Raw genomic sequence first — 26741 nt, forward strand, 5'->3', positions numbered from 1 at the left:
GCATAGATAGAGTAGCAGTTTTTCTAGACCCCAACGTTTCTTTATGATTTTTTTTGAATTTTTTTTAAATTTTTGGTGGTTGTTTAAAGTGAGTAACAAACAACGAAAAGGAAAACGTTGGGGTCTGGTTTTTTATATGTAGAAAGTGCGTGCAAAATTTGAAAAAAATCGGTGCAGTAGTTTTTGAATGACGATGGACACGGACGGAAAACGCGTTTAAAGGTTTTTGTCTATAAAATCAATGGAAACAATTAATTACTCGCCAAGTTTGGTAGCAATCCGTTCAGTAGTTCGGAAGTTATGGCGTTACAAACATACAAACTTACATCCATTTTTATTTATATATAGAATATTCACGGCAGCCGGCTGCCTAGATTGTTCCTTTGAACGATTTTAATGTTTGGTTTCACCTTAATTTTCCTTTCAGAGTTTCATTCGAGGTTGCCTGGCCTATCGGAAGGAGGACCGGATGGACGTATTCGCGCTGGCCAAGCACGAATACCTACAGCCGCCGGTGTCGAAGCACAACCGAGGAGCGGCGGCGGCCTCCAGTCAGAATCAGCACGGCAGCGGCAACAGTGGAGTGGGGGCCGGTGGTCAGGGCGGTGCCGGTGGTGGTGCTGGTGGTGGCGGTGGTGGCTCGGGTGGATCCGGTGGTGGCGGTGGCAATCAAACCGGACAACAGACATCCTTCTCGACCGGGATGTTTGGCAACATGAACCAATCCAGCTCGTCTTAGCTGTTTTTCAATGGTTGCCTGAAAGCTTCCACTGCTAGTAGTGCTGCTACTACTGCCGTTGCCAATGGAAACATGGTAAATGTTGCGATCAGAGCTGCTACTATGATCGGACATCATCAGACCAACAGTGACAACAATAACCATAACAACAACAACCACAACAACAAAACCAACATCAACAACAACAACAACAATAATGTTTCGCCACCAACGTCATCCAACAACTCACCCAAATAGGCGCATGGCGCCGCCTAGGCTTAATCCCCCGATGTTCGTACTGTAAGTAAAAAAAAACAAGCAAATGTGATGTGCTAAGCAAACAAAAAAAACCGAAACTAAACCCGATGGATCGATGGAGAATCAGTTTCCCGCCCCCCCTCGCGGTTCCAGTTCCCAAATGATGAAGCAACAACAAGAAAAAAAACACCCCCGCAAACACAACCTGGATACCGGACCGGACCGGCCGACACCGCTGGAAACAGAGTCGACGAATTGCTTGCTACAACACACACACACACACTCAAACAAACACTTACTACATACACACATACAAACTCACTCGAGCGCAGTGCTTCTGCGGAATCGCAACAAAACAAAACAAAAAAAAAAAGAAATTCAATGTTTGCTGTAAGAAAAAAAAATCAACCAACGTTCAATAATGATGTTCCAACAACACAACAGAATTAAGCATACGACAACAAAAAAAAACAAAACAAAAAGGAAAATAGTCAAGAAACAATTCAACAAACGCTACCCGGGCCGAGTTAAAAAAAACACTAGATAATGTTATAATTTCGGTTATTGTTTCGTGTTTTTTCGTGTACATACATTAGGAAGAGAAGGAGATCAGCAACAAACAGTAAAGACAACGTCAACAACGCTCATCAGTCGTCGTATTCTCGAGAAGTATGTTGGTTGAGGAGGAGGAGGAGAGATGTAGGGAAGTTTGTTGAAGAACACAATTTACACAAACACATACATACAAACGTACGTACGTACATACCAGCTCATCACACAGTGGTAAGATTAGAGACGGAAACGTGAGGACGCCCCCAGAGGATGCATGTCAGCGTACGCGGAACGGTGCGTGAAATATTTTCCAATCAGTTCGGAGAAATTATTATGTACTCTAGTTGGACTCTAGGTTTTTTCTGCTATCAACTGTTTTATTTTTTTTCTAGGGTTAGAATCAAAATTTTTGAATTTTGAACATGGATGTTTCGAACCGAAATGGAAATTTTATTGTTTTTTTTTTTTTATTTTAACATTATTGTTGTTGTAATCAGTAAGTAACAGAATCGGTTTCGATGTTGGCAGGTGTGTGTGTGTTCCGGGATTGCACGGGCCACAGTTGACTGGCGTCGTGAATTTCAGTGTAATAAGAAAATGTCATGCCAATGTTCGTCACGTCACGTGAGGAGTCGGGTCTTGCTTCACTCTCAATCTAAGCAGTGGCACAACTGATGTGAGATTTGCTCTTTGACATCAGGTAGCTGTGAATTGTATGTACTGTTGTCACGTCATTTTCTGGAGGGGGATGACGGAGAGAATTACATTTTTTTTATTCAATCAATTCAACAAAGCTTTGAGTACTCAAACTCAAGAGTAGTGTGGATAATCTTCTGTCGCAAACCCAAATTATTCTTGCATCAGACGTTGAAAGAAAATATGGTGGGAAACAAAGTGAATATCGTTCCACCACGTAATTCCATTACTGTCACGTCACTTTATGGAGTGCGATGACGGTGAGAATGAGCTTTGTTGTTTCATCAATTCAACGAAGCTTCGAGTACTCAAAATCAAGTACAAGCTTCAAGAATTTTTGCTTACATACAATATTTTGCCAATACTGGTCATGTCACGTGAGGAGTCTGGTCTTGCTTCACCGTTGATAACATTTTTGTACCTTAAACCAAGTAGTGATTAGACTGATGGGAGATTTGCACTTTCACATCTGATAGTTGGACATTGTTTTCTTTTCATAAATACGTTTATTTCATAGGTAATATACATAAGTTTTTCTTCGCCGTAGCATCAACTATACATAGTACTTTATAAATTGGAAGTTGTTGTCACGTCATTTTCAGGAGGGGGATGACTGAGAGAGTTAACTTTTTTGTTCAATCATTCAACTTAAAAGTGCTTAGAGCACTCAAACTCCAGATTGGTGTGGATAACCTTCTTCCACTAAACCAAATACTTCTTGCATCAATCGTTGAAAAAAAATATGACGGGAAACAAAGTGACTTTGGATATTGTTTCATCACGTAGTTGCACTACTGTCACGTCATTTTGTAGAAAGTGATGACGGTGAAAATGAGCTTTATTGTTTCAGCAATTCAACGAAGCTTCGAGTACTCAAAAACAAGTACAAGCTTTAAGAATTTTTGCTTCTAATATACAATATTTTGACAATACTCGTCATGTCACGTGAGGTGTCGGGTGTTACTTCACTCTTAATCTAAACAGTGGCATAATTCAGATTTGCTTTTTCACATCAGGTAGTTGGAAATTATGGGCATTATTGTCATGTCATTTTCTGGAGGAGGATGAGAGAAGAGAATTATCTTTTTTTCATTTAATCAATTCAACGAAGCTTCGAGTACTCAAACTCAAGGGTAGTGTGGATAATCTTCTGCCGCAAACCCAAATAATGCTTGCACCAATCGTTGAAAGAAAACATGACGGGATACATAGTAGCTTTTTGTAGAGTGCAATGACGGTGAGAATGAACTTTGTTTCGTCAATTGAAGGAAACTTCGAGTACTGAAACACAATATTTTGCCAATACTCATCATATCACGTGAGGAGCCGGGTCTTACTTGACCGTAAGTAACATTTTTGTTCCTTCCTGACTCATGATAGATTTGTTATCTCACATCAGGTAACCGGAAATTATATGCTCTGTTATCACGTCATTTTCTGGAGGAGCAAGCCTAAAAAAATTTTGCCTCAATATACATTATCATGTCACGTAAGGTTTCGGGTCTTACTTCACTCTTAATCAAAGCAGTGGCATAATTGATGGGAGGTTTGCTCTTTCACATCAGATAGTTGGAAATTATGTGCATTATTGTCATGTCATTTTCTGAAGGAGGATGAAGGAGAGAATTAATTTTTTTTTATTGAATCAGTTCAACAAAGTTTTGAGTACTCAAAATAAAGTAAAAACTATAAGAATTGTTGCTTCTTATATACAATATTTTACCAATACTCGTCATGTCATGTGAGGAGTTGGGTCTTACTTCACCGTAGGTAAAATTTTTGTACCTTAATATATACAATGACAAGACTAATGTGAGATTTGTTATCTCACATCAGGTAACGGGAAATTATACGCACTGTTGTCGCGTTATTTTCTGGCGAGGGATGACGGAGATTTGCCCATTTTCATTCAATCAATTCATCAAAGCTTTGAGTACTTAAACTCAGGAGTAATGTGGATAATTGCTTGCCGCAAACCCAAATACTTGTTGCATCAATCGTTCAGAAAAAATATGACGGGAAACAAAGTTGTTTTGAATATCGGTCTTTGGATATCGTTTCACCACACAATTGGAAATTGTATGGAGATCTCTTGTCACGTCACTTTGTGGAGTGCGATGACGGTGAGAATGAACTTTGTTAAGTTATCATTTAAACGAAGCCTCGATCAAACTCGTACAAGTACTAGCATAAATAGTTTTTGCATCCATCGGTAAAACTATACGACGAAAATGATCTAACTTACGTTACTTCAGAGGATTGTTTTCGTGGAAAGCAGAGCAGTGCTCTGCCTTTAATTTACTTCCAGCTTAAAATATTAACGAAAAATATGAAAAATATGACAACAGGGCGGTCGAACGACAATGCTCACGTGACTTGTAATCCGATTAGCTAGATAAAAATTTCGCTGTAAAGAAATTGGTTTAACATGATTTTCAAAAGTCTGCAACCAAAACGTGTCTGTAGTTAATTTTTAAAAAATCTGCAGACCTGCACACTTAGAAAAACACGTGTAAATTTACGTCTTTATAGATGCACATGAAAAGAGCGTCATAAATCACTCAAATTTACAATTCAAAGCTTGTAAAGATAAGTCATATATTTAACTTCTCAGTAAATGAACTGAACTTTACATCGATACAGATACAGCAATTATTTTTACATGGTAATAGATGTAATATTGTGTCATCAGCGAAGAAATTACGGCATCAAGCGTAAATTTGTTCTAAGAGTTTGGTCTGCTGTAAGTACTATAAAAGATGACACACTGTCCGTAATCGAAAGCTATTTTCTTCTGAGAGTCTGTTTTTTAAGCGGTATGAGATTGTCTACTGTTCGCATCCTTTCTCAGAATTAAAGCAGAGTGCAAATGACACAAGTCACACGAAGTGATGCGAGTCACGACAAATCACGTGACAGAGTTGTTGGAACACGTTGGCGTTCTGAAGTGAGTGACTAGTCACTGAAAACGCTAGTTGTCTTTATTCTGAAAGATGCCTCGAATTTTTCTTCAGGATCAAGTGAGCAGAGCTTGGCCTAATTTTATCGTATATTAGGGCATCGTTCTAATATACAGTGAGATATGATGAGAGTTGCCGTCCTTGAGCAGAAAATGCTCAGAATAAAGATCGCCTATGCTCTTGCGGAACCAAACACACAGTAAGGATTCCTACAGTCACCGAATTCTCTATCAGGAATTATCGTGATTTACGAATCTTCATCTCAAAGCTAGGCAGGAATCTGAACAATTTGGTTCAAGTTAAACATTCATTGAGAGAGATTTCTGTGCCAACAGTAGAAAATTCTGTGTCATTCGGGTTGTCTTCCAGAATAGAACGTCATTTTCTAGACAAACTGGGAAAAAACTTTTTTGTATAGTAATTGTAGTAAATTTTGGCAAACAGTTTATGAAAACCTAAAATTTCATGAGCATTATTCTAGGACGTGACGGGATTTAATTGAACTCACGTGACTATACAGTTCACTGGTGGTCGAAAACGGGATTAAACAGAAGCGAAACAATAATTATAACATGACATATAACAAATCTAACTCCACTGTAAGAAGAGATTCAGGGTTTTGAAAGGTGAGGTGGCTGTTATGTGAAATTTTACATCGTCATCCGAGTCGTGTCACGTCACACGTCAATTTCAAGGTCTTTTTGGTTATACCCGTCTCCGGTTTTTGGTTCCGCGGACGTAACGGAAATAGTCATCAAAAACAAGGTCGATCATCACAAATGAAAGGCCTTATTGTTTCATAGATTAGTTTCAGTTTTGTGAGAATCCGGTTTCCCGAAATTGTGGAAGAATTAAGTGGTGCGTTTGATGAGCCCCAAAAATTGACTGCATAGGCTCTCGGCTGTTGCAAAAGCAAAAACTGTTCGATGAATCGGAGCTTGCGATCGAGAATGATGCCCACGTTTTTAACAGACAAAATTTACTCTACGGGAGATTCCGCCATTGAGTATTCGAATAAAGTCGACCACTCTGCCCCTGGAAAAGTATTACATTTCTTAACATTCATTGTCATGCCAGTTTTGTCGTACAATTCCAGGACTCTTGTGATGATGCGATATATTCCAAAATTTCTACGGACGACAATTTACTGCCTAGATCAGTCAGGAACAGTATGAATAAGAGTGGTTCGAGATGACTCCCTTATTTTGACTCTTGAAGAACGGAAATGATCTGGTTAACATACCGGAAAACTATTTCAATTTGTAGATATTACTATTTGATGGACATGCATGTAAACATTCATTTGCAGCATTGGTTACCAGTTTCAGGTTCATGGAATTAGCGGTTGAAAATTCCTAAACCAAACTTACATCGATTTTATTTTTCAGATATGGGTTGAGCTTTGGGAACTGATTCTAGCTCAAGGAAGCCATTGTGTTCTCTGGCTTGTCATAATGGATGCAGGTTGTGTCGAAAATTACTAACCGATACCAAAAGTTCAACCGAACCTGCATCCAAAAACGCTTCCGAAGTGCATTCGCGTTCGTGTTTTTAGTGTTGAGTGAGACCTCAGTTTCAGTTTCGACTCGACTCGAAAATCACGTCGGAATCTAGAGGAGAACTAGCCCAGTAATATTTATCCAACCTTCCTTTCTTCGTCGCTTGACTGCTCAAGAAATGGTTTTTATGTAAAAAGTTCGATTACGAGAGGGGCCAGGCCCCCCCCCCCCCAGAGTTTCAGCTGCCACGTCACCACATGAGGTGATGTGAGTTTTAGAATTGTACCTATGCTAAAGTGGTTAATAAAAGCATGGCATCTAATATTCTGCCATCTGCTGAATTATTGGCCATCTCAAATAGTATATTCCTCGATTTTCGGAAATTTTTTCAGATTTAGAGCTATGGTTACATGAAAATTTCATACCTTTCTCGGATTTTCCTCCGTGCAAGCCAAGTCATTCAATGCTAATGAAAAACTAGATCCGGTATGAGGACAGATGAAGGATTCAAATCTCATCAAACAAGGCATTGAAAGGAGTGCTAAAATTGACAATTTCTAAGCTATGAATTTTCTTATGTCACGTGATGTGACGAATATCAAAACGTGAGGTGAACTCCCAGTAAGGAGAAGTGACAAGACTTCCTTTCGACACAATTCATTGATACTCCCGAGAATTATTTAATCGAGTGTCACGCAAGTAGCTCACTGATTGTGTTCTCTGAGGACGTTTTTACTTGCAACAGAATCCATATTCATAATAAAGATTATAGAATTTTCTGCAATCTAGCCCAATGTAATGTGATGTGACAACGTGACATAACCGAAAAAATAGTAGATGACTTTTATCCGTTAGCATTGAGAATGGAAATATGAAAATGCAGATATGCTAGTTTCTCACTTCTAGAACGTTTCTACAGTTCAGTACTGTTTCTTGATTTCTGGAAGTCATCAAACGGCATATACTGGATTAGAACATTTCGTAAATTGTTTCAATATCATTGAACCAAACTTTGAGGACTATCGCCTCGGAGCCTCCGAGTTCTAACATTCAAACGTCTCCCGAAAACTTCACTCTTCCTCTGGGTCATGATCAGGCAAAACTGTTACCACACCCGTTGGTACTTTCCGGTTTCCGGACCGCACCGTCACCGAGAACTCGATTCTGTTTACTTAATACCACCCACCCGCCCGTCAAAGCAAAATTCCTTGGTCAAACAACAGTAAGTAGAAGTATCCCAATAGTGGGAAGCCTGTGAACGGCTACACAAAAAAAACGAAGCTGTCAGTGTCGGAGCGATGTTTTCGAATTTTGTTCTTGAAAAAGCATGGCTTGCTACGTACAGCACCGATGCGAAAACATCGCCTGGATTGCAACGTTAGAAGAAGAGAAATAAAAACAACCCCGAATCGAAAGTAATTGAAAATTTGGAGTGAGAGAAAGCGAAGAAAACGAAAAGAATATGTGCGCGAATGAGAGATGTTAATTTGCACTGAGCAAAGGAAATTGTTGTTTGTTAATTCCATAGGATCGAGTCGGAGTAATTACTCTTGAAGTAAAGAAAAAGCAAATACAAGGAGAAACAACAGAAGGTGACGACTCGAAGAAAAGCATCCACTGTTGTAATGTGGATGTGTCAAACTTTCTTTCGTTATTATTATTATTTTTTTGTGTAAATATATTGTTTAGTGTTTGTTTTATTAATAATAAACTATGAAGTACGGATTAACAAAGAATAGGAAACATTCACTCACACACACACATGGCAGAGTTACAGACGAAACAAGATACAGGACGCGTAGATACACTTCCCTTTCGCGCCAACGTGATCCCACCTGGGAGGTTCCATCGTTTAGGGATGGGCCTGCAGGTGTAAACCAGAAGAGACCGGAAGACACGAATCGGGACGACCGGCCGGATGTCTCTGTCTCTCTCTCTCTCTTGACACACTCCTGGTCCGATCGGTCCGAGCTTCTTGATATATGCAGAGTGGGCGAAAACCGGATTTTCCACCCCATTTTTGCATTAGGCAAAAAACGCCTCTCCAATGGCTCTAGACAGATAGTTTATTGGAATTCTTTTTAAATCACTTGATAGGGAAAACCAAATACGATTGTGTGCGAGCGAAAACCTTTTTTATTTTTATGGTGCGTGTGAAAGGCGACTAAGCAAGCGCGTGCGAAACACACACACACTCACACACAAACATCCTTTAAAGAAGTAGATAAACGGTAATAACTCGCAGGAAGAGAAAGAAGCAACAAAATAAAATAAAATTAAAAAAATGAAAACAGATAGAAAAGAGTGGTTTATATGAACTGTTTTTTTTCCTCTGAACATAGTAAACTATCAATAGAAACGTGAACATAGGTTGAATAAAATGCGATGTAATCTCTTCTTAAATTCTTAAGGAAATGATAAAAAAAAGAAAACAAAAAAACAAACGGTGATCAGCTTAGGAACGACGTTTTTTTCCGAACTCACTCACACACACACATAGTAGGATAAAAGTAACAAAACAAAAAGAAAATCGAAAACCGGAAACGTGCGGAGGAATGCTTCGGTTCCAAGCAAGTATTCTTCTGCCCCGGGGAAAAAAATGGCCTGCTGGAAGCGGGTCGGCTGCGCTCAAAACGATGACCGGAGTAAAAAAAGATGTAAAACAAATTGAGAGAAAAAAAAAGACGTATTTCCAAGTCAAACGAAGTAAAAACGCAGAGACACAGACACACTCACACACAAACATTAAAACAAACAAGCTTATTATTAGAAGTTGAAATATCAAGTTTAGTGGTTACATTCAAATAATCAATAATGAAAGAGGAAAAACAATTAAAAAATAAAGCGGAACGCGACGAAAGTAAAGCCAGAGGTCAATGCGGAAGAAACTAAGAAAGAAAAAAAAAGTATATATATAATAATAGGCGTTAGGCGCGAAAGGGAGAAGGCAAGTCGAACATGCATGCACGGCGGTTCTGTGAATGCGAGAAAGCGAGAGATACGAAGGCCGTATGTGTCCGTGGGTGTGGATGATAATCGCGTGTGTGCGTGCTCTGAAAAACCCGTGTCTGACGTGGAAAAAGTTTAGCAAAGTGTGAGCCAGCAAAAAAAAAAACGATAAAAAATAAACAGAAAACAAACGGAATACAATGTGAAACCGAAGAAAACAGAAAGAAAGAGAAAGAGAGAGAAATGATACACTCGAGAAAAAGCAAAATCGTGAATGTCGATGCAAACAACACATTTAATAAATTTAAAGTAATAACTATTAAAAAACTATGAATAATTAATGAAAAAAAAACACATACAGATAAATAATTATAATAAATTATTTAAGATATGAGAAAACTTCTATATGTAATAATTATTAAAAAATTAAAATAAAAAAAAAATACACTATTATTTGAAAGGTTGCTTCCATCAATTGCTTTGGTGAGAAAAGAAATGTTCCTGATTTTCGTCCGCCCCCATCACGTAAGAAACACCCGGGCATGGTGTGATGGGGTGTAAGTTTTCGGTGGTAAGTATTCCGTTTGCCGGTCATTTCACTTCAACTATAACAGCGTGGGCTAGAGGTTGGATTTAGAACTGTTCGGACAAAGATTTTTGACCGAAGTCGAGTTCGCTTCCTGAACTGGGCAAAGAAGCATAAATATCGCGTTTGAACGAAAATGGTTCCGTCAGATGAACCACATATTTGGACATGGGGTTCGAGTTAAGCGTGTCTGATTGGGAAACAGTACCGTTTTCGTTTACTACAGGGTCCGACACTCGAAGTGTAATCAACTTCAGACCTTCGAGCCTGGCGTCAAGTTTAATGCGACATATTATCGGGAAAGTATTCTGGAGGTTGCTTTGAAGCCGTGGGCAGACAAACATTTCGGTGGCAGATCATGGACGTTTCAGCAGGACTCGGCACCGTCTCACAAAGCTCGAGTGAACCAAGAATGGCTGAAAAACAACGTTCCGAACTTCATCACGTCCACACAATGGCTCTCGAATTCACCAGATGCGAATCCAATGGATTATTCTCTTTGGGCCATTTTGGAGAGCAAAGTCCGAACTAAAAGATACACCAGTCTCGATGCGCTGAAAAAAGTTATTGTCCGCGAGTGGGCCAAAATACCTGCAAGTCACATTCGGCCAAACGAAGCAACTCCTTCGCTCTCTCAAGTCATCAAGTCAAGGCAAAAGGTGATCTTATCGAGCAAACGTGAATTGATTCTGAATTTTGTATTATTTTTACACATTTTGTACTTTGAATTAAGTAAAAGTAATTTTCCAAACTGAATTTATGGCCTTTTTAATTAGTTACACTTCAGTAATAAATTCAGTAAAATGATCGGAATTCATGAACGAAACCTTATGAAGTAGACCGTGATGATATTACGACTTGATGTAGTAGAAATTTGGATAATGGCTTCAACAGGACAATGACCCGAAACATCGCAGTCGCTTCTGTTGCCCCTGAATGGAAAAAAGTAGGTGGGTAATGTCAGAGACATAAATGGACGATGTGAATACGAATAAAACTAACATGTTTGTTTACACTTCTGAATATCTAAAATATTATGTTAGTTATGCAAGATTTTCGGAATTGTAACGATGCATCTATACCAAAGTACGACGAATTCACGACGCACTTATTTCAACACCCAAGTTAATAAGACAGGGCTAAAGAGAGTAAAAAATTATTCGCTTACAGGAGCACACACGGTACTAATTACAATAATTTCAAAGGAAAAAAAAATATCGTACACATCTTTAATAATTAATATACGATTATTAAAAGTCAGTTGTTCAGGCTAGAATGAATGAAATGAATTATTTAACATCGGTTGAATCCATAAAGTTTGTTAGGTGGGCCAAAATATATGAAGTGGCAAAAATACCTCTGTTAACCTCTCTGCAAGGAGTTTTCTCTGCGATAATTCCAAGGATTTTTCGTTTATCTTCAACCATCATTAACAAGACAAGAACAAGAATACGTTGTAAAACGTATACAGCTGATGTGAAAGCTCAAAAAATTAACTGATTAGATCACCGATCACACGAAGATAAATACGCTCGAAACTTGCTATGAAATATTGCACCGCATATGTACACTGTGAACGATGGGTTAGGTTCAGTTACGTATTTCGTTCGTTTCTGGGATGTCATTTCAATGAAGTTCCCGACCATTTTTGTTTATACTCATCATTGAATAGAGCAAACTGGTTCCTATAGCCAATCAAAACTGCATCCTGTAGCCAATCAGTAGATGCTAGCTTGTCGTACCGTACCGACCCTTGCGTATCGAGGAAATTTGGCGCCCGAGGCAAAACAGTCGCCCCCATCGTTGGTTTAGTGAGCAAAAAAAAAACCAAGCTGAGCTCCATGTCCGGTAAGCTGACTTGGGCGCCACTGCCAGGATCAAACCAATCTATTAGTTGCAAATACTATGTAAACAGTGAACCATTAAATTCCCGTGAAATTTATAAGATAGAAAAATAAAGTGAGCATTCGACAGCTTGAAGGGTGTTACATACAAAATATAACCAGAATAAGTATAAAAAAGGTAAAATTTTGTAAAAATAAAAATTCCAATCATGTCAATGTTCCAAGTTCAACTCATACAGAGTATAGACAAAACATTCGTTCGTGCTTTCTTTGTAGCAGTCGGTAACTCCAGAAATGAAGTTGTGTGAAAGCTCTTTGCATAGTGGGTTCCGCGTTTGCTCACTGTTGACCAAAAACGAGAACGTGTTGATGATTCTGAGCAGTTGAATTGTACTTCGAATTGTTCCTACATCCACCATATTCGCCAGATTTGGCTCTCAGCGACTACTGGCTGTTCGCAGACCTAAAAACAATGATCACCGGTAAGAAATTTCGCACCAATGAAGAGGTTATCGCTGAAACTGAGGCCTATTTTGGAGCCAAAGGTAAATCGTTCTACAAAAGTGGTATTGAAATATTAGAGCGGCGCAGGAATGATTGCGCTGCTCTTGATGGAGATTACGTAGATAAATAAAGTTAATTTTGAACCAAAAGGTCGTGTTCTCTTTGGTAGGCCCGGGACTTTTCAGCCCATGTGTTATCTACTAGAGAATATAAATTCTGGATAAAGATTCATGAACTGGAACTGATTTTCAGAACTAAATACGGAACCTGAAATAAGATTAGAATTCAGTAACAAAATTTACGTTCTAGACTCATTTTCAGAATCCAAGCTTCGAACTCTGTTCCAAAATCTGCTTCCAGGTTCCGTATTTAGGTCCAAAATGCAGAATCTGGGAATAAATTCTGAAACTGAACGTAAGAATTGAACTCTGAAAAAATCAGGAAAAAGATTCTAAAACTGTATTCAAGACACTCTGGTTCAACAGTCAATTCCGGAATTCTTTTGTCGTGAATACGACTTACTTTACTATGGGGCGCCTTTTCAAAATTTACCCGCTGAGAGAGTGATAAGTTTTTGATCGAGAATATCTCTTGTTGTATCTAACGAATCAACATCATTTTCGCTACATGCCATCTGAAATATGATCATCAATTTATGATCACATTTTCAGTTGTTTGACATAATCACAAATTATTCAAAACTAAAGTTTTCTGAAATGTTTGGTATCAAGGAGTATCAAAGCAGAAAACTTATGATGCGTGTTTCTCGTACCCGAGCCGACGGTTTGGACGTAGTCAGCAACATTTCATTTCTGCGTTACCTACTGAATAGGTCTAAAAGATTAACACTTGATATATTTCGTTCATTCTTGTTTGCGCAGTTGACTGAACAGGAAGTGAAGCAAGTGCATTATTTCGGTTTGTTGAGGTCCACAGCTCAGTTTCAGTTCCAGTATCGAGAAGTCAGTTTCTAAATAAAATTTCAGAATTAGGTTCCAGATACGGAATCAAGCATTCAGTTCTGCTGCGTGGCGGTTTTTTTTACATCGTTCGCAGTGTGAATTTCACTTCAAACAAGAGCGATTGCGTCATCCAGCTGCTGGTCGTTTGCATTGCAATCAGCCCTTCAATGGGCTCTAAATGTTATCTAAAGAACTTTTAGAAGTTTAGTTAAGCTTTCAGTTTAATAGATTTTAATTAGAAAAATTTCGCATACTTTTCTCGGATTTTTGACGTAAATACTATGGAGCGCCTTTTAAGAACTTATCATTTGTTCCATTTAACATAGTTTTCTCTCAACAGAATTTTCAGTAGCATGAGGTAACCGCAAATAATTCAAATTGCATTTTTCCTAACTATTTCATAATTGAATAAGCTAAAAAATTGATACTTCATTCATTCTAGCCTACGTAGTTGACTCCTTCAGTTCAGACCAGAATCCAGTTCTAGAGTTCAGTTCTGGATTTCAGATTAAGATTTCCATAATCCAGATCTTAACTTCAGCTCCTCGTCCAGAATCGAGTTCCAGAATTCTGAATCTGTAGGTGAAACCAAACTTTAGAACTTGATTCTACACCTGGATTCTGGAACTGAGATCATGGTCTCGATTCTAAACCTGGGCTCTCGAACTAAATTTCAGAAATGAATTCTAGACTTTCAAAACTCAACTGAATTCTGGAACTGAAGATGCGTATCAGACCAGAATTCGGCTTCACAGTTTCTGTCCGGAGTTCAGAATTCAGTATCAAAATCCTGAAACTGAAGCTCTGGAACTTCAGACCAAAATCTAGGATCATAAATCAGATTCAAAATTCAATTCTATTTCCAGAACTCAGTTCTAAAATACACTACAGAATCCATGTTCAGAATTCAGTTAAGTGCAGGATTAGAATTTGGTTCTAACATTAAAATTGAGAATTCAGATCCAAAATCCAGTTCTAGTTCAGTCGGCTTCAACATTTGTTTCCAAAAATCCAGGTTCAAAACTCAGATTCTTCAATATCAACAAATGAACCATTCATTTTATTCGTATTCACGTCATCCGATTATGTCTCTGACATTACCCACCCGTCTTTTTTTTCAAATTCAACTTAGGAATTTTGTTCCAGAAATTTCTAAGTTGACGAATTCCGAACAAAAATTAAGCAACTAAATTCAGTTCTAAATTTTGAAACTGTATTCTGGAATTAAATTCTGCAACTGAAATTAAATTCAGAATGCAGTTCCAGACTTCAATTCAAAATTCAATGCCCAAATCCAGATCCAGTGTTCAGAAATTGAACGCGATTACTGATAATTTGTTCACTATCTTTACGTTTCGCCTTAGACTCGCTTACTGAAAACTTAAACAGTTCAATTTGAACCGCTAAGCAGCTGGTAAAGTTATTGCTATTTGCAACACACTTGTAGTAAGCACCGAAGTGCTCAGTCTTTCCTGACGTGCCGAACGAGAACAAGTTTCGGCTAATACTGGCCGATTCAGATGGTCATTTAGGGGTTAACCCTATTCTGTGCTAGAGCACATAACCAACAACAAGTCTAAGACGAAACGTGCAGATAGTAAAATTAGGACGAATTTTGAAAAGGCGTCCCATAGTAAAGAAAGACGTATTCACATCAAAACTAATTCTAGTTTAAGCGCACAGATTGTTAAGCGAAAATTGACAATTAGATTCTTTCGTAATAATCGAGTCTATTTTGATCCTTTTCCAAACATTGTTATATACAGTGGCGTACCGAGGAAATTTGACGCCCGGGGAAATAAGAGTTGTGATCCCCATCTATCTCCAGAAAGATCGTTTGGACGAGCAAGCCGTCCTAGATACCATAAAGGAGTATCAACAAATCAATGAGATATGAGCGCTTCAAATCAGGTCATAAACATTTATCACCCATAGTTCTAAATTAGCCTGCTAGTATCCGGAGAATCAAAATCTACAGCTTATTGGTACTCAATATACTGAAACGAACACGGTGTGCAGCAGACGGAAAATGGCATACACACACCGCACACAGTTTTGTCTTCCATTCGCTAGTCAAACTACTTGCCTCTCCCACAGCTAGGCGTTGACTGAGAAAACAATGTTTCGATGCATTGTAACCTTTGGCAAGGTTCCACCCTATAGCAATTGACCGGGTGTCAGTTTTGCTAAACTAAATTATTGTCGGTAAATATAAATTTCACGCAAGAAAAAGTTAGTTTTATATAAAGATAAAATTCAAGACAAAGTATCAATCTATTTTGAATTAAATTTTGATATCTGCTCGAGAGCGTGTAAGTCGTCGTAGCGTCGCATTTGGAAAAAAATTAACAATAGATCCAAATTGCAGACAGAACGGTAAAAAGAACTTTTGTACCGTCTAGTGAGACCATTCATACGATCGAAAGCATACGGCGTTGGTATTAGTATTTCGTTATCATGCTAGTACGAGAAAAAGAGAACAATCTTGAATGCAAGCAGAGCGGCAAAAATATTCCATGTGTCGTCAAGTGCGACCATTTGCTCATACCAACAGCCAATCAGGAGCTAGTTAGGTGAGTAACTAACTTCGAAATTCGAAGCTGTAAGATTAGGGACGGTAGGGGACTCTCTGGTTTGAGGCGTATTGAGAACATCGAAGATTCCAACCTGTACGATACGCGGGCCGAAATATACGACCGAGCGGCAATTCGGATGATCGCATGATCTGCCGAAGAATAAAATATTGTTTGCCGAGCGAGGGCTATTGTGTCGGCCCAACATCCGAAGGGCAAACTCACTGGCTATAAAATAGAGATGGTCGGGTATCGGGTATTTTACCCGAAACCCGACCCGTACCCGTACCCGACGGGTTTTTGGTCGGGTACGGGTAAAAAATTTTATTTTCAATCGGGTACGGGTCGGGTGCGGGTAAAAAAAATTTACTGCTTACTCGGGTACGGGTCGGGTCGGGTAAAAAAATTTACTACTCACTCGGGTACGGGTCGGGTACGGGTAAATTTTTTTTTCTGATCGATTACCCGACCATTTGTACTTTACATAAATATGTTTACACGTTGACGAGAATTTTTTTTTGCAAAACAGTTGTTCCGAAAAATAAACAATTTGATTCAAGGGGTTTTGACATTCGCACCTAGAACCAGACCTGAAAACTGGCATCTTTTTCCAGAAAAAAACATTTCTTTTCTTCATTTAAAAAAAAACGATCAATCATAGTTACGTGAAAAGTTATGTGAATATTTTCCACCCTACTTTTTTATAACATATTTATTAAGACACACAGCTCTAAGATGTTGCGGCCAGACCCTACTTTTCACGTAGGTTTTAATGGACTGCCATTTTAAAGCTGTTTATTGCACAATCCCGTTAAAAATTATTTGAATAATATATAAAATGTAGTGTAGTACTCATATCACATTCAGATACCAGGAAACTGTTATTTAAAATATTGGTTGGAGATTTTCAAAATTTACATATAAATCATTAGGATTGTACCCATAAAAACATGAACATTTATTTCAGAAAATCTGCATAGAAGTTCTTCTTATTCTTCACTTCTGGGTGGTGTCACCAAAGATAAATAATAAAGACATGTATGTGCTTATAAATATTTTTGAAAAATGTGGTTCGTTCCCGGTACCTTCTGAAATGACCGCACTCACCGCTTGGTGGAGCGCAAGATTAATTGCATTGTTATCATTTCAACCAAAGTGTGCCATAAAATCTCAATATATACAAATGAGCTACCGAATCGAAAGGGTTCTCACGGTTTGACATTTGCATAATGAATGTATGATGGAAACTCAGCAGTGCAACCAATTTATCACCATTAGTGCCAGTTTTACGGAGGACCGTAGATGTGCGCCAAAAAAAGATCGTGACTGTCATGTCTGGAAATTCGTTTGTGGTGTCACCACAAACGAATTTCCAGACATGACAGTCACGATCTTTTTTTGGCGCACATCTTCGGTCCTCCGTAAAACTGGCAACAATGGGGATAAATTGGTTGCACTGCTGAGTTCCCATCCTACATTCCTAATGCAAATGTCAAACCGTGAGAACCCTTTCGATTCGGTAGCTCATTTGTATATATTAAGATTTTATGGCACACTTTGGTTGAAATGATAACGATGCAATTAATCTCGCGCTCCACCAAGCGGTGAGTGCGGTCATTTCAGAAGGTACCGGGAACGAACCACATTTTTCAAAAATATTTATATGCACGTACATGTCTTTATTATTTATCTTTGGTGTCACCTCACTTGAAATGACACCGATTGATGGCACAGCAAGTTGAGCTATATTGCCAGTTTGATGTCAACATTTCATAAGGGCACATAAACCAATGAGAGTTTCTCTTTGTTTACTTTCTCTTTTGTGAATATCTCCTTAATTTTCACGTGTACCTACAAAGTATTCGTGAAGAATGAAAGATAATATCTCCATGTTTCCAACATTACCAAATATGTAACGAACGTTTGTATAATAACGCAGATATAGTCGAAAGAGAAAGTAAACAAAGAAAATCTGTCAATTGTTTTTAGGCCCTTTTGAAATGTTGACGTCGAGTTAGTTTACGTTTCTTTTCACTGAAAATCTCGATGCGTGACAGTCGCAAAAGTACGGGTGAAAATCTTTTCACGCGAAATGCTCAAATTATCACCGTGTTCACTCGTTGAGGGTTCCAAGGGAGGTGGAACAGAAGTTCAATGGCTGTAAAAACCACCAGCTCCCGTTAACATCGTTGGTGTGGGTTTGTGAGGCTTACAAAACGGGCATATTTGACAGATTAATTTAAATCAAAATCATAATTCATTTTGCTTTGTAGTAGAAAAATGTAACCAAAAAAGGCGGGTGGGTAATGTCAGAGACATAACTGGATGTCGTGAATACGAAAACAACTGACATGTTCCTTAACACTTCCGAATATCAATTAGTTGATCAATTGTATAAATTATGCAAGCATTCCCTTTTTTCGCATTTTTCGCAAAAACAAAGAAGGCTTCACTTGATCTCGATTACTGTGAATTTCACACAGCAAAAAGTGCACAAATCTAATCAAACAGTTCTAGATTTGCACTAAACTGAGGTTTTTTACCTTCGATTTGCGAAGAAGAAATCCTAATAGTTCTTTAGGAAACTTTTAGAAACTTTTAGTTGTCCTCTTTTCGTTGTTTTTTCACCAATGCAAACAACTGGCAGCTGTGATGTAATCGCTCTTGTCGGAAGCGAAACTAGCTTTGCAAACGATAAACAATACATCTGCTCGCATTGGCGATAGAATCCAAACAGATAGCATTTTTGTTAAGAGGTTTCTTTTTACGTGATTTCGTTTGTAGCTTTTTCACTAATAGGCGGTCCTAACGGCTATAAAAATAGCAGCATATAGAATTTTAATGTCGATTATTTCATTTTGGATTTGCATTTGATTGAAAGAAACTATCAGGATGCTGTACGGGATTCATTTCTGCCTTTCAGAAAGACCAAATTGTGGAACTCACTACGATATTAAGCACTGTTCGGAACATTTTTCTCGAACAATTTGTTATACAGCAGCAGATATTTTGTTCTCCTCCTCAGAACGCGTTCTGATTGGCTGGTGTTGACATGGGTCAAATGAGACAGGTTTTTAAATAGTGTACTGTAGAAATACTTCAATGATGTTGCTATACACGTTTAAGTTGAAAAATTTTAATTCTATTGGTAGTTAGATTATATAAATCCTTTCACAGATCACTGAGCTATGAGCTTTGAGCTTTAAAAATACGAGAAAGTCAAACGCGCCTTATGAATTATCCTCTTTGATACTTGTTTATACCAAACATTTAAGAAAATTTTAATTTTGAATTGTTTGAGATTATGTCACGCAACTGAAAATTTTATCATAAAATTGTGATCATATTTCCGATGGCATGTAGCAAAAATTTTGTTGATTCGTTAGATACAACGCGAGATATTCACGATCAAAAACTTATCACTCTCTCAGAGGGTTAATTTTGAAAAGGCGCCCCATAGTAAAGTAAGTCGTATTCACGACAAAAAATTTCTCACAAATGTTCAAACTACTTACACTTGAAGGACTCACAGTTCACCATTTTCAAAACTGATTTTTTCACACCGGGAATACACGTGAATTATTTGATGTTTGGTCAATTCACGTAAACGAACCTATGATACTCTATTAATTTTAGGGGATGTTCGTGATTTTTCAAGTGATTCTAATGTGAATTTTTATTTGTGTGTCAAGATAATGAGCACGCTTACTTGTGGTTCTAAAGAATTGGATCAAAAGTCGCACTGTTTCGTAAAAACCATACCTACCCAAAATTGAATACAACGGGTATTACGACATTTTGGATAAATATGCTTCTCGAAAAATTTGAGTAGATATTACTCCCTTTTGTTGACATTTGTAAATGAGTATAAAGTACCAAAGACATTGGAAATCTATTCATGCTTCACAGTGTATTTATATGTTTAAATGTAAACAAGCATTTTAATGTATTTTACTTACAAACTAGAGCCTGATACGCTCTATCTAGCTCGCTATCTAAAACACTTTATTTTTTCCATCCTGAATTTTGGTAAACTTTTTACTACTCATTCGGGTCGGGTACGGGTACAGGTAATTTTTAGTCGGGTACGGGTCGGGTACGGGTAAAATTTTTTATTTTTTATCGGGTACGGGTCGGGTACGGTTAATTTTTTTTATTATTGATCGGGTACGGGTCGGGTACGGGTAATTTTTTAAATTTTTAATCGGGTACGGGTCGGGTACGGGTAATTTTTTTTGCTGATCACTCGGGTACGGGTCGGGTTCGGGTATAAGAATTTCTATACCCGACCATCTCTACTATAAAAGCCCTGTTCTGCCTAATTCGCGTCCTGTTTTTTCCTGGAGACCAATTGAAAGTAAGTCAATTCAGTGAAAGCCTAAAAGTCCGACCGCTAAAGGCGTCGTTTATTTGAAAAATTAAGTGGGTGATTGTTCGCGGAGATCGATTGTTAGTGATCTCAAATTAAATAACACCTCGTAAGTGCCATCGTTTTGTCCGGTGAGAAAAAAATAAAGCTCGGAAGTGCGGGATAAGATTGGGTGTACAGAAGCGTCACCCCGAGACGGGTATCCGATAAAACCTCGCGATAAAAGTGCCTGTGTTAACGCCGGGAAGTACGGAATTAAAAGTGCGGAAAAGCGAGATTTATAATCCGTGCCAATAGTGAAACCCGCTCTAAATTGAGTCGCTCCATCCGCGATCGTTTCCATCGGAGATGGTCACCCCGATTCTGCAATCCGACGGATTTGTGATACAAACGATTCTATTCTTTCGTTCGAGTTCGAATTTTGCATTCTTTATTCCGTTCGACTTGTATGATTCGTTCGGAACATTTGAAATTTCGAACACTAACTGTCAAAGCTATCAACATTACTTACACGTTCTTTTTCTTTTTATATTCATTTCTTGGTAAAAAAAAAACGATCACACTTGTACAAACAAATTAGAACGATTCTAAACCGAACAGAAGTAATACGAACGCAAGTCGATCGAGTAATGTTCGAGAATTTAACAACTCGAACGAATGATATTCGAGTTCATACCTAACTCGAACGGAATGCAGAATGGAAATTGCACATTCGATCGGAATATTTCGAATCGATCGACGTACAGAATAGGGGTGAGTGCTAGGTGAAAAACCACGAGGAGTCCGACCAGAGGTAGTCGGCAGCCATTGAGCCTCTTCGACATCATCACGAGGAATCCGCCATCATCGACGCGACGACCAGTGAGTCAAGTTTTTATAATTGCTTTATTTCTTTAATTGCTTCATATATCCTGAATAAATTCTTAAATTTAACGGTACGTAATATTGTTCTGTTGCCACATTTCTTGCGTGCCCCGTACGATTGCTGTCGAGTCGTGGCCAAGTTGAGATTGGAGGGTCTCTTCGTAAGTTTCCCTATCGCGGTTGCCGACCCTGTGATAACGAGAAGGGTCTCGTGACGAGGCTAGCCGGCCATAAGTTACAGCATATATTTATAGATTCCGTTTGCTGCGATAGTTCACTGTCAGCTTCAGACCAGTCGTCATTTGAAGCAAAACAGCAAGCGTCTGGTCGTTACAGGCTTCGTAACTATGACAACGTTTGTTTATGTTTGGAAATATATCAAGTTATAGATTGAACGATATTGAGCAATTTTGCTCCATGTCCAGTGGTTCTTAAAATAAGTGAGTAAAATTTACTTAGAATTGTTGCTTAAAATTTAGTTTATTATTGTCTAATCCCACGAAGCATTAAAGTCATTTCAGTTGATTTCAGACACTGGCCCTTATTACCGGTATCACTACACGGTGAAAACCAAGTGAAGTGATTGTGACCCTTATTATCGGTATCACTTCACGGTGAAAATCGAGTGAAGTGAATTTGGGTCTAAATTACGGAAGCCGCTTCAGAGACAAATGTAATTACTTGGATGAACTTGTTGTCATTATGAACATGTGAATGAAGTGACATGTAAGTGAAGTGAAAGTGGAAGTGAGAACGGTAATAAGGACCACTATTGCGATACTCTTGGAATAGTAAAAACTGTTTTTTTTTTTCATTTCACGCGCAATTTTGTTATACTTCATTTGTGCCGAAAAACAAACTGCTTTAACTTCAGAAGGAATGCAACCGAAATAATTTTAACTATAAGGAGATAGTTTAGGAAGCTAATTTTTCACTTCCGTCTTGTCATTAATGACAAAGTTTTAAATTCATTGCGAAACTGGTTCTCCCTGATCCTTGTATTGTTTGTCTTCATTTGATCTTCAAATCAATCATCGGCCCCGATGTCAACACAGCTAGTTATCAGCATTGGTAGCTTCACACAGAACGCGGATAAATCTTCGTTCTTATCTTCATTTTATTAAATAATACTGAATAACAACGACAAACATACATACAAAGCCGAACTGTAACACTTAAGACTACGTCAAATTCATTTCCACCTTTTCTGTTACACTTTCATTCTAGCTTCTCCATCGGTTCGATTTTTTTACGTAGAACTCGAGCACTTTGTTTTCCCCGGCCAGGGAGACATACCGGCTGGCAGCAGGTACAACTTAGGCAAAATTCCGGCCTGCGGAATAGTCCCATTTCCAAGCAGCTGACGCAACTCGGCATCCAGTTCGATGGCCAACATCAGATGCCGAGGGATGATGCGAACTTTTCGTGAATCACGAGCGACGTTCCCCGCCAGTTCCAGAATCTCCGTGGCAATGTACTCCATGGCAGCCGTCAGATACACGGACGCACCGGCTCCAATCCGATTGGCGTAGTTTCCGGTCTTCAGCAGCCGATGGATACGGCCAACCGGAAAGCGGAGGTTCGCTCGAACCGAACGAGATCTTCGTCGTCGGTTTGTCTTACTGTGCCGACCACCGTTGTTGGCTCGGGTTTCCATCATTGGACAGATTTACCAGATTTCCAGGATGATGTTCAGAGCTGTACTGAGTCGAGAGTCGAGGACGGTGAGTGCTTTTGTAGCGCCCGCCGGTCGATTGGTTTGGTTTGATGACGAACTCGCATACAAGTTTAGGCGGTTTTGTTTGAAAATGTGTGTGGATTCGTTTCATGAACGCACATGTCGTCTTGGCTACGAACGAGCGTGGTAAAATTCTTCCCCGGACCTGCTTAGCCGTGTGGTGAATACGAGGTTGTGTTCATGAAAAAATAAGGATGTAATGCAAATGAAGATTTGGACGCATGTTTATTTGGGAACTGCTTGATTTTTGTTCCAATGCTTGTAGAATTGGGTTACCGAGAACTTGACCTGTGGTATTTTAAAATATTGTAAACAAATAAATGTACAAATTCTCAAAGCCACATTTTTCCGTGAACTGTTCCACTGATGCGCAGTTGAATCGAATTGGAATTGCAATCTTGTTGGAACATGGAAGCGGCACTGTCAGAACAAAAACAATGATAAAAAAAGTGGGAAAAAAATACGCTGAGCCACTGTAACCACACATGTTTCCATGAAGTTTCATGATCTGAGAATCACTTTCAAGCTCCGTCTTTAAGCAATCTTGGTTTACTCTGTATCTCCCAAAACGTATTCATATCAGGTAGGTCGAATAGACTACATTTTCCAATTAGAAATGGACTGGATCATGTTTGTATAGTGTTGCAGTTCATTATCATTTCCAGATGGGCTCTGAATCCGGTGCGAATATTCCGAGTCGGATCGCGAATTGCTGGGTAGGAAGTACAAAATGTCATTATTGACAAAGCTAAATAAATTCTGGTAAACCAGCATTAGAAGACGGAAAATTTTCTAAGCATAATTAATGTGCTTTGAAACAACCATATCTCAGTTTAAAATAAGAATATTCTCATACAGGGGTAAGCCTTATTTTGTGCTTTGGGGCACGGAACCGTTTAAAATTTTAATTAAATTTCGTCTTCGACTCATCAGAAGTTGTGTTAGTTAACATGAGTTTTTTATTCAAATACGATTTAGCTAATTTTTTTCTAGTATCAATTCCGGTTTGTGTTTTGAACTTTCACCGCCCTATCGCGAGACGACTGAGTTTTACCGAAAGCAAAATTTCCCATCTGAAAATTCACCCCGATTTTGGATTTCGTTCAAATTGGATTATTTCGAACGAATAGGAAATATTGCATTCCAAATCGCGATCGAGTTTTTTCATACAAAAGCATCACAGGATCAAACTACAGAATGCAAATTCAATGCATTCGAGCAAAATATTTCGATTCGATCGAAGTACAACCAGAAGTACAACAGAAACGTGATTGATAGTAAGCCACAGTTGATTTTGTTTTCAACTTGCTGTCATCGGAGGTAAGCTAACTTCAATCGCCGAAGCCACACTGCAAAAAAAACCCATTCGTATTGTGTTTTTCACGCAGCCGTCAGGCTCTGCACTCAAATAAAAATTTACGTTTGATTTACTTGGAAAATCACGTAAAATGGTATCAAATGTCAAATTGAATATTTTACGTGACAAAAATGAATGTTATACGAACGTCCCCTACAGGGAATAGAGTCATAACCAGAGATGCTAGATATTTTCATAGGAAATCTGTATTACTCTGTATGAAAAATCTGTATTTATCTGTATTGACCAATAAACTTAAATTTCAACAATAAAATTATGTTAAAAGATGTTATTCCTACACATTATGGCTGTAGAATGGTAGATTCAATGAGCAATAATTCTTCCATCTGTCTGTTGGAACAGAAAGGTAAAATTCCACAAAAGAAATGTAATGCCAATACTTTGCTTCTTGTCACTGCAATCAACTACTAGTAGATTGCTCATACGAAAAAGTTTTTTTTTTGTTTCTGGGGAAGTCCGTATTAAATTGAGAAAATCTATAAAATCTGTATTCTGTATGCGTGTGTAAAAATCTGTATAACACAGATTAATCTGTATAAATGGCATCTCTGGTCATAACATAAGATTTACGTGAATTGATCAAACGTCAAACAACCTACGTGACAACCAGTGTGAAAAACTCGATTTTGAAAATGGTGAACAGTGACCCCCAAAGAGTAAGTAGTGTAAATATTTGCGAGAAATGTTAGTTAATTACAATTTTTACTACATCGACCGAACCATTCCAGTATGAAAGTTTCCATGTTCCCAGTGCCTGCGTTAGTCCGGAAGTGTGCCCACTCCTGCCGAATGCTTCAAACAGGCCGTTGGTGCACCGAAAAAACGGGTTCAAAATCGGTATGAAGCTAGAGACACTGGACCCATGTAATGCGACCTCAACATGCATCGGTTGTGTTGTGGGAGTTCTCGGATCTCGACTTTGGCTTCGGTTGGATGACAGTGACAACAAAAACGATTTCTGGCAGCTTGTCGATTCGAGCTTCCACGACGTTATCAGTTGCTTTATATTTTTAGCCATTGCCATTCCATGCTGATTTTCTGAAATAAATGTTCTTAACTACAGATGGGTTTAGTCGTTATTCTATGTAAAGAATTAGAGAGAGTGATTACCAAGAGGACCGTAATAATCGAAAGAGAAAAAAAAAACTCATTTGCACTTAGGATCTTTTCTCGTGTTTGTCTTCAACTGTTATTTTATATATTAATAGATGCCACATATAATTGAAATCACTCTATAAGGTGCCAAGGGCATTTTCTGATTTTAATTAACGACTAACATAAAACTAGGACAGTATCATTAGGTAATGTCGTATTTGGTTCGCAGTGGTCGACTTTGGCAGATGCAGCCTTCAGTTGGCGAACAGCAGTGGCCCGTGAGTCTTCCAAATGATGTTGGTAAATGTTGGCTCAATCCATTGGTCCGTGTGGGTCCACGGGAAACACCCCCAGGCTACGGGTGGCTCGTATGTTGGTTGTCACACTTGATATTGCGGTAACATTTATCAAAGGTTATGTTATCTTATATAATTTTTTTCTATAGAAATCTGCATGAAAGATTGTTTCACACCTCCATAACGGGAGATTTTCTCACATTTTAATATAAAACAATCTCTATTAACTTCGGATACCTAAATTCCGGAGAGCATCTTTTCATAGACATCACACAATTATTATTTTGAAACTAAATAATTTCAAGTATTTTGTGTTACAAAATTTTTGTGCATCCTCAGATCTTTTGTTTTTCTCTCGGATCTAATGAAACCAAGTTAGCAATCAACTAAATGGCATCAGTCCCCAATAGCAATGACCTCATATGCAGAATATGTCCCGGGTTGGCGGTTCAATGCATAGGACGCTGGTCTTTACAAGCCAGTTGTCGTATGTTCGAGCCCCGACCTGGAAGGATTCTTAGTGTCAGTAGGATCCATAGTATACTAGCCATGCAATGATTCTGTACGCTAAGAATCGGCTGCGAAGTCTGTTGAAACAGAAAGGCCAAATTCCACAAAAGGAATGTAACGCCAGGACTTTGTTTCATATGCAGAATTCATTGTCTCTTATCATGTCAAACCAGAAAAAAAGAGATCCCTCCAATTTCTTTTCATTGCGAATAACTCCGGTTGGGAATTGATTGATCAGTGAATAATTCATCTTTCTCGAATGCCTAATTTTGCGGGTGTGGAGATTCATATTCAGGAGTCCGTTGAGTCGATAGGAAACTGTGGCAGATGTTGTGAAAAAATTTGCTAGTATAGAACTACATAAATTCGAAAAATATTAGTTCAATGCAA

The 26741-nt window shown here is 38.5% G+C and overlaps 2 protein-coding genes across 8 annotated transcripts in view; one reads left to right on the forward strand and one right to left on the reverse strand.

Moving 5' to 3' along the window:
• LOC131426466 (serine/threonine-protein kinase tousled-like 2) overlaps positions 1–9988 on the forward strand; it is a 215987-nt gene extending 205999 nt beyond the window's left edge. For all 7 annotated transcript variants that reach the window (XM_058589211.1, XM_058589212.1, XM_058589216.1 and 4 more), the window contains one exon: positions 428–9988. In XM_058589211.1, the coding sequence (XP_058445194.1) occupies positions 428–739 (312 nt within the window). In that variant the 3' untranslated portion in view covers positions 740–9988. The remainder of the gene's footprint in view (positions 1–427) is intronic.
• Positions 9989–22405: 12417 nt separating this feature from the next.
• Positions 22406–23012, reverse strand: LOC131425577 (histone H2A-beta, sperm-like). Its single transcript, XM_058587573.1, has one exon. It carries the CDS (start codon positions 22992–22994, stop codon positions 22584–22586), a length of 411 nt encoding a protein of 136 aa, XP_058443556.1. The 5' UTR covers positions 22995–23012; the 3' UTR covers positions 22406–22583.
• Between the last annotated feature and the right edge of the window lie 3729 nt (positions 23013–26741).

Source organism: Malaya genurostris, chromosome 1 (genome assembly GCF_030247185.1).
Source record: "Malaya genurostris strain Urasoe2022 chromosome 1, Malgen_1.1, whole genome shotgun sequence".
Classification (NCBI taxonomy): Eukaryota; Metazoa; Arthropoda; class Insecta; order Diptera; family Culicidae; genus Malaya; species Malaya genurostris.